General features: G+C 41.7%; 1 protein-coding gene across 1 annotated transcript; it reads left to right on the forward strand.

Annotated features, from left to right (window-relative positions):
• Window positions 1-585: 585 nt before the first annotated feature.
• CUL4 (cullin4) lies at window positions 586-8,791 on the forward strand. Its single transcript, XM_087521923.1, has 17 exons — window positions 586-1,134; window positions 2,452-2,567; window positions 2,648-2,994; window positions 3,851-4,031; window positions 4,132-4,254; window positions 4,467-4,754; window positions 5,922-6,047; window positions 6,515-6,616; window positions 6,707-6,760; window positions 6,882-6,988; window positions 7,229-7,289; window positions 7,360-7,491; window positions 7,584-7,721; window positions 7,792-7,872; window positions 7,967-8,047; window positions 8,329-8,409; window positions 8,503-8,791. Exons 1-17 carry the CDS (start codon window positions 771-773, stop codon window positions 8,614-8,616), a joined length of 2,496 nt encoding a protein of 831 aa, XP_087378049.1. The 5' UTR covers window positions 586-770; the 3' UTR covers window positions 8,617-8,791.
• The last annotated feature ends 732 nt before the right edge of the window (window positions 8,792-9,523 follow it).

Genomic DNA, 9,523 nt, shown 5'->3' on the forward strand with positions numbered 1-9,523 from the left:
CATCCTATGTTTATAAGGAAAAATGTAACTTTGGTGCACACTTATCTTTTTTTTGAACATCAGTACATGCAAGCGCTCATACATACACGCATATACTTCCTTTATGAACGCACACACATACACCTTATTCCTATTTTTTGTTTTTTAACATCAATATAAACGCAAGCGCTCATACATACGCGCATATACTCATCCCTATGAACGCACACACGCATACACGCACACCCTACCCCTATGAGCACCTTCGAGAGACTGAGCCGACATGTCATATTGAAATTTACTCCCGGAATAATGCGAGCACCAGGAGTTAAACCCTGATGGGTTAGGGATATCATTATTCCTCTAACCATCCCACCATAAATTGGTTCGCGCACACTCATCTTTTCAAACGATTAGTCTTGAGTTTTCAGCTCCGTTGCAATCATTTTTTGTTTTGTTTCTGCTGGGTGGCGTGGGAGACTCCAGGCCTACATGTAAGCGCACACACTCCAGCCGTCCAGTCCGGCGGTCCAGCCTCCCATCCCAGCCCCCTCAAAAAAAATCCGAAAAGAAAGAAAAATGGAAAGGTAGTCGAGCGAAACCCTCCTCCCCTCCCCTCCCCTCCCCCTTCCCAACCCGATCTCCCTCTCCCTCGCCGTTCTCTAGTCTCGGCTACCCTCCCCCCGTCCCCGTCGGCCCGGCCCCCAAAACCCTCGCGGCGGCCACCGCATCCCTCCACCGCTCGCCGTTGCCGCCGCCGCCGCCGCGCGATGCCCTTGGGCATCTGATTCATGTCTCACCCCCACGCCTCCGCCCCCAAGCGGCCCTTCTCCTCCTCCTCGCCCTCCCCCGCCTCCCCCGCGCCGCCGCACATGAAGAAGGCTAAGCTCCCCGCCTCCGCCTCCTCCTCCTCCGCCGGGCCCACCGAGAAGAGCGGGCTCCACCTCGACCCGGCCGCCGCCGCCGCCGTCAGGGGCGGTGGCCGCACCAACGGCGAGGAAGATGCGGAGATGCTGCTCGCCGACCAGGACGAGCTCCGCGCCCCCAACGCATCGGCCCCAGGGGGTGGCACGGCCAACCTCTTCCGGAAGAAGGCCACGCTCCCGCAGCCTCCTGCCGCCGCCGCCACCCGCAAGCCCCTCCGCATCAAAATAGGTACCCCCCCCCCCCCCCCTCTCCCCCCATGGATTCGTTCTGCAGGATATCATCCAGGGGAGTGTAGATTTGTTGTGCCAATTGAAGGGTAACCTGTTATTTCTGTTATTGAGTTCACTTGCTGACTAACTACATCCATTTTACTTTGCGAGCCTACTTGAGTTTAAATTCCTCTAGTAGCAAGAGACTGGCGGTGTTTCTCAGTTGTTCCCCACAAACGGACAAACGGACCACCAAGTTGTAACTTCACTAGTCAGTATTGGTTTTCCCTAATTGGCGTGCCTATGTATCTAGTTGCCTGCACCAATAAAATTAGCTAGATCTGTGCAGTGCTTTTTATCTCGAGGGGCTCTGCACATGTCTATGTCATGTGAAATTCGCAGTGATTGTTTATAATTGATTCTTACTGGATGTGAGTGTATGACAACGATTTGCTGCAGTAAATGTGTCTCTTATGTTGTTCTTGATGCATTTCAAGACCGAGTGTGGCTGGTTGATGCCTGCTTGGTTGTATTTGAGCTGGCAGATTTTCTACAGTAGATGTGGCCTTCTGTTGTTCTTGATGCACTTGAAGGGTGAGTCTGGCTGGTTGATGACTGCTATGATGTCAGCTGGCCTTCTAGCTAGATTGTATGTGCAACACACACTCCCTTTAGCATTATTAGCGGGCATGACTGCCAGCGTTCATCGGTAGCTAGTCTTGGCATCTCCAGTATTATATTCTCAAGAAACATCGTGTCTCTTTCTGTGCATTGAATAAAACTTAACACTGCCTATGCAACCTTCAACCTTCTTATTTCTGTCCAGTATTCTCCACCATGGATTTTAGTGGTTCTTCAATCTTCAATCTCTGTTATTTTTCATGTTCTTTCTCAGATAACGGGCTGTCGGGGCTCTTTCTGCAACCTTAGTTCATATAAATGTCACATATTTAAAGTTGTAGTCTGAATTAGGCTTCCCGATGCAATACTTTTCTGTTTTGTTCACCCCCCCCCCCCCCCCCAAATATAAGCTGTATTTCTTTTAATAATCAAACATTTATACTTTGGCCAAGATAATAGAAAGAAAATAAAATCAATATCTACAATATCAAATCATATCAGAAATAATTTCCATATTCTATTTATTTGGTATTGGTGCGGGGGCTTCTAGCACTGGTTTTGTCCTTTAATTTTTCTATTTCGTATTTTAGATGTTGATATTTTTTCTATAAACTTGGTCAAACCTAGGAAAGCTTGACTTTGAAAAAAATCAGTACACCTTATACTTTGGAGCGGAGGGAGTATGTTATATCATCCATCTGCTTTTCATGTATAGGTCAGCCAAAATTACCCAAAAACTTTGAGGAAGATACTTGGGCAATTTTGAAGGATGCCATTACAGCCATATTTCTCAAGCAGAAGCTTTCCTGCGATGTTGAGAAACTTTATCAGGTTATTCCTTGTTGTTTACCCCATAAGGTCTGATGCTCCCACGTTAATTTTTAAGCCTGGAATTTTTTTCTTCACAATAGGCGGCTGGTGATCTCTGTCTACACAAGCTAGGGGCAAATTTATACGAGCGAGTCAAGAAAGAATGCGAAATACATATATCAGCAAAAATCTCAGCATTAGTGGGTCAAAGTCCAGACCTGGTTGTATTTTTGTCGTTGGTGCAAAGAACATGGCAAGATTTTTGTGATCAGATGTTGATTATCCGTGGTATCGCTTTACTTCTTGATGTAAAATATGTCAAGAATGTTGCAAATCTTTCTTCAGTGTGGGATATGGGGTTGCAGCTGTTCCGCAAGCATATATCATTGTCTCTGGAAATTGAACACAAAACCGTCACTGGTCTTTTAAGATTGATTGAGAGCGAGAGGTATGCCTACTATTCTGTTGCAAGCTCTTGTGCTATATATAGAAATCTGGTGATCAGGTGTGTGTGTGTGTACATGTGTGGAGATGTACTACTACTGACCTACACCCGGCATAGGTTCTCTTATATAACCAGATGTCTGTTGCTTTCAAATAAATCCGCAGTGTTGCCAGCGTACGTATCTGAAGTAGGATTCATCTTATATTTGATTGGTTTTGATTAACTTAACTTCAACTATAGTCAACTTAATAATATATTTATCATATCCCCACATACCATATGATTGTGTAGTATTTTTTTTGATGAATCCTAAGCAACAATCCTTTTTGTGATCATTAAATCCTACTATCACCCCTTTAATTGGAATATCTATTCTGTGAAAAATGTGGATCAGGCGAATGATTCGTATCATGGTTCACACTGCTACTAATGCAAGTGAAAAAACACAAATGCTTAATGATGCATATGTGTTCAATATGGGAAAATTCCAGATTAACAAATGTGTGGCCTATACTTTTTTTATTGTGATCCAAATTCATCTTAATGTCAATGGGTAAAGGCTAAATACGGTTACTGAATGTATTATGTCTCTCTCATCGCGTTCTCATGTTTTGATTCACTTGGATTTTTGTCACTGCATCTGTTATATGCATGCTCATCAAATAAACTAACACCAGCCTGTGCAGGAATGTACTTGTCTTCTCTTTCCTGGTCATAGAATCTGTGTTGAAATCCATTATTCTATTATATGTAATAGGGATTGTGAACATGAAGGATCACTGCAATTAAAATTTCTTATCAATTTATTTTATCTTTCCCTGGAAAACTGTTTATTCAAAGATTATTCTTTCCTGATCAGGCTTGGTGAAGCAATAGATAAGACATTACTTAGTCATCTTCTGAAGATGTTTACTGATCTTGGAATGTATTCCGAGACATTCGAAAAGCCTTTTCTTGAATGCACCTCTGAGTTTTATGCTACTGAAGGTGTCAAATATTTGCAGCAGTCTGATATTCCAGATTATCTAAAGCACGCGGAGGTAATGATTGGTTTCTTTTCTTCTCCATGTACTTTGTTCATACTGAACCATGAAAGTCAGGTAGCTTGCAACTGATGGTATTGCATGCGAGTTAATGCAGTCAAGGTTGCAAGAAGAACATGATAGGTGCATTCTGTATTTGGAAGCTAACACGAGGAAGCCACTTATAGCAACTACAGAGAAACAATTGCTACAGCGACACACATCCGCAATTATTGAGAAGGTGGGCATCTGCTTTTAGAATCGTAAGACCTTTTTTGTGGCAAGTAGCCTGAACAAGCATGGTAGAACAGTATTCTTGTTGGCTATAAGATCGATAAACCAATAAGGATGTTCACTTTCTCAGTATTATTTTTATTATGCAACTAATCTATTTTAGCTGCTTCTCCACTTATGAATCTTTGTGTTTCTTGGCGTTTATGTGTGGGGTCTCAGGGATTTACAGTGCTTATGGAAGCAAATCGTGTAACGGACCTGTCGAGGATGTACACCCTTTTTCAGAGGGTTGATGCCATTGAGATGCTAAAGCAAGCACTTAGTTTATATATCCGGGGCACAGGCCAGGGCATTATCATGGATGAAGAGAAAGACAAGGATTTGGTTCCCTTTCTTCTGGAATTTAAGGCATCCCTTGATAAAATATTGGAAGAAAGTTTTGCCAAAAATGAGGCTTTCTCCAATACTATAAAGGAGTCATTCGAGCATCTTATCAATCTACGCCAGGTGGGCCAGATTTTACCATTCTGCTTCATTATATGTATTTCTTTTTGTTGAGTACTAAGTGGATATCTTGTCATGCATATAGTTTGATGTAATAGTTCTTTTTCTTCTATTTTTATTGTTCGTTGGTCAAATATTTATTACTCTTTCCAATCATCATGGGAAGTTGTGGTCAGCATTTTCTTCTCTCTCGTCTATTACTATACAGCTGGGTACTTGTATGGGAATTGTTCGATGAAATTTGCAATAAATAATGTTTTCTTATACATGTCTTGAATTTTCACAGTAGTAAAATACTGATAAAAATTTGATGGTAAAATTGTATCTCAAACTGAATATCAAGCATAAAAAATCTGTGACAGGAGGGAGTAGTAGCATAGAGTCAAAAGACTGTCATCAAGAATCGTCCTCAGTAACCCTGTCACCAGATATTGGTTGTTATCTGCTTTCAAGCATTTGAAACGTTGGTAGGTTAATGTATGTAAAATATGTAATAACCCATATGGAAATAATGGTATTCCATTCGTCTTGAAGAAAGATGCTTCCATATCATTCTAATTTTGCTAATATATATTATTACGGATAATTTATGGATATAGTGATGTGTTAGTAATTTTTTTTAGACGGGAGTATTGTTACACATACAATGCTCTACCGCACTGCAGCAGTTTGTACAAGGCAAAATGGAGCTCCATGGGGTATCTGTTCTTGAATGCAGTGTCACAATGTTCGTGTGCTGTCTTTCCTGTCATATCTTCTCTTTTGGGCCTTGCTAAATCCTGCAATTGCTTAATTTACAAACATGGGTCATACTTTTAGTCTTGTACAGCACGCTTTATGTTTCAAGTCCTGGAAACAGCGTCCTGCAGAAATGTAGGGAAAGGCTGCGGTCAGAAGACCCAAAGTGGTCGGACTCTGCGCAAGCGGGAGTTACGTGCACTGGGCTGCCGTTTTTTTCAGTCAGTTGTGAGATTTGATAGGCATAAAGCATGATTTTGGATTTTATGTGATGCATTTTGATGCGCATGTTCTTTCATCACATTGTTAACTGGGTAAAATTGTATGTCGGTCTTAAGACTCTTGAGTACCCAAATTAGTGTACTTATAATTTCTGTCTCCTATGTTTTCTTTTCAAAAGATTAAGGCTGACAGCTTGTCCCCTAACAACAGAATCGACCGGCTGAATTGATCGCAAAGTTTCTCGATGAGAAACTTCGAGCTGGAAATAAAGGTACTTCAGAAGAAGAATTGGAGGGAATACTCGACAAAGTTTTGGTTCTGTTCCGATTTATACAAGTAAGTCTTTGAGCTATTTGATGCAATTATATCCATGGAACTGGTTGGGCTGAGCCTGACTGAAAGCAAATTCATATCAATTGAGGAAAAATGTAGAGATCATCCCAGTTTCTTTTGACACACATGTCTTCAGAACATAGCTTAACTAGGCTGCGGTCTGATGAGCTAGGAGCTCAGATATCTAAGATGCAACATGTACAAATCGATACCTAAATGAGTTTAAGCCCTACCCTCAAAGGTGATATAATTGGGCCTTCCCAGGCAGGGTGATGCTAGGCCAAATTCCAAGATGGCCCATAACGTACATTACAGAGCTAGTAAGAGAAGCTTAGGCCCTAAAACTACTAGTACATAATGTGATAATCACTGCAAAGAACTGTTAACTGAGAATTAAATGTAACAAACCTAAATGTACATCCCTTTATTCTCTAGTGTAAATAAAATAAGTGTATTTTCATCATGGACAGGGAAAAGATGTATTTGAGGCATTCTACAAGAAGGATCTAGCTAAGAGGCTGCTGCTGGGAAAGAGCGCATCTATAGATGCTGAGAAATCAATGATTACAAAGGTAATAATTTCTTATCCGAGGGTTAAGCTACTATTTTACATGTGATCCAAATTATAATGATGTATTTGAGCAACATGTTGCTGTTTGCAGCTTAAAACTGAGTGCGGAAGTCAATTTACCAACAAACTAGAGGGAATGTTCAAGGTAGCATAGTTTTTGTCACTGACGATTCTCTTTTATCCTGTCTTCTTCTGATGCTTGCTTATATACTATATCCATTTATACTATATATAATAATTTCTTCATATCTCAATTTGGTTCACAGGACATTGAATTATCCAAAGAAATAAATGATTCTTTCAAGCAATCATCTCAGGCAAGGACAAAACTTCCGACTGGCATTGAAATGAGTGTACATGTGCTTACAACAGGGTAAGTAACCTTTGCCCTCACATTTACATGCATTGTAAGAAGCACATTCCATTGATATGACAGTTGTCTAAAGTCTGAGTCTGAAACTGTTACTTGTATGGGCTTTATTATAAGAAGATCATGTAGCTGGTATCTGAATGCAATGGATTAGTGTTAGCATTTGCGGAGCATACTAACATGCAATCATTGATGTTGTCTTGATCATATATATGCGGTTCTGATAAATCAGTTGAATTGCAGCTACTGGCCGACATATCCACCGATGGATGTGAAGCTCCCACATGAACTCAATGTCTATCAGGTTAGTCTGGGCTGACTTGACATGGTCGCAGCAAATTTGAAGTCTGTTTTTGAACCCTTCTCTTTGACAGGATATATTTAAAGAGTTCTATTTGAGCAAGTACAGTGGAAGGCGTCTAATGTGGCAGAATTCTTTGGGTCATTGTGTATTAAAAGTAGAGTTCCCCAAAGGCAGAAAGGAACTTGCAGTGTCACTATTTCAGGTTGGATTATTGCCCCCTCCCCCTCTCGTGGTTTATCATGTGGTAATTATCTGAGAGCAATAACTAAACTCCGATTTTATTCCTTCTATTAGAGTGTAGTCCTGATGTTGTTCAACGATGCACAAAAGCTAAGCTTTGTCGACATAAAGGAGTCGACTGGTATTGAGGATAAAGAATTGAGAAGAACACTCCAGTCACTTGCATGTGGCAAAGTTAGGGTTCTCCAAAAGGTGTGACTCTTTTGTTTGTCTTTGACAAATTTTCGGCATGCAGCTTGGTTAATCATCATTTGTGTTTCAGACACCAAAAGGACGAGATATAGATGATAAGGACGAATTCGTATTTAATGAAGATTTTAGTGCTCCCCTTTATCGCATAAAGGTATATTTCCCCTTAATTTTCTTTGGATGAGAAGGGCAACTTCAGATGGCATCGAGTTTAAGTGTGTAACTAAGGTGCTGTTCTGTATTTGCAGGTGAATGCAATTCAGATGAAGGAAACAGTAGAAGAAAACACAAGCACCACTGAGAGAGTATTTCAAGATCGTCAGTATCAGGTGACTGAACTTGCAAACAGAAACTTTTGTGGTTTAACTGTCAGAATAGGCAGATAAATACACAATCAATTATCCCTGTAAGACTAGTAGTTGCATGGTCGATGTAGCTATTATGCTCTACATTTGCTTGCTCTGCTGATATTATAGTGCTTTATTGCTTATGGTAGAAAAGGTAGTCCTCTGTATAAAAGTCTTTCTGTAGAAATCTGATTGCCAGTCATGTCTTTGGTGTCTTACAATCTCAAAGCATAACCTGACCTGGTTCTCTTTATTATATGCAGGTTGATGCAGCCATAGTTCGAATTATGAAGACGAGGAAAACTCTCAGCCACACCCTTCTAATAACTGAGCTTTTCCAGCAGGTAACACTCGGAGTGATTGACATGATTTCCCTGCACCCTTTTCCCTGCCCAGCAATTTGACCTAGTATCTGGTTTCCATTTCCCCCCTTTCAGCTCAAGTTCCCGATTAAGCCAGCGGATATGAAGAAGAGAATAGAGAGCCTAATCGACAGGGAGTACCTGGAGAGAGACCGGAGTAACCCCCAGATATACAATTATCTGGCTTGACAGAAGCATTTCCGTGAAAGAGATGGTCATGTTAATTTTATTTTATTGTCAGAAACACACTGTGTAAAGTAATTGCGTATTGCTGTTCCTTGTTCTCTCACTTTGGGAGTTGCAGCAGTTGCATCTTTTCTGTATACGAACGAGTTTTGGATATAAAAGTTGGGCATCATGCGTACATGAATCCTCACATTTGTGATATTCCCTATAATTCACCACTACGTACACATATTATATGAATATCAGGCAAAACTAAAACTGACCCAGCAAAGCAACGCAATAGTTCTTCACCAAGTAGAGGGCAATTTACTTCAGATAGCAGATTTCACTGTTTTTTCAAAGCGAGCAGGTGCTCGTGCAAGATGAATGGATAAACCGCTTGCAAGAAAAAAGATCAGTAGATAAACGAAAAGAAAGACAACAGAAAAAGATTGGCCCAAAAAAAGACAACAGAAAAAGAGGGAAAGACCATGTAAAAAAGAAGATAAAGAGAGAGATCGCGAGGCGCAGGCGTCGAACCCTTGCCCTCTTGAGTCAAAGAGAGATAAGCTCAAAGCGACTAGCCATCCCGACACACGGAGATGTAGGATATTTGTACATGACAGACCTATAGATACTATCTAGACAGACTTCAGTTCAAATTCAAATGTCGCCCGGCAACGGCAACGGCAACGGCGAGGAACTCCACAAATTGAGATGGAGCTTCGCTCCGCTCGGCAGCTCGGCACTTGGGGCCGCTTCCAAGCAGAAATCGGTGAGAGATTGGGAGGAGGCACTCCTCCTCCTCGGCCAGCCGCGGGGCTCTGGGCTGCGCGTCGGCCGCACCGGCGAGGCGGGAGCTGGGCCTCCCTCCTGCCAATCCAGCTCGCTGCCGTAACCGCCCGCCCCCTCCCATCCAATTCCTCGACCG

The sequence above is a fragment of the Triticum urartu genome, chromosome 5A, assembly GCF_056163025.1.
Source record: "Triticum urartu cultivar PI428250 chromosome 5A, HENAU_Tu73, whole genome shotgun sequence".
In the NCBI taxonomy this organism is placed as follows: domain Eukaryota; kingdom Viridiplantae; phylum Streptophyta; class Magnoliopsida; order Poales; family Poaceae; genus Triticum; species Triticum urartu.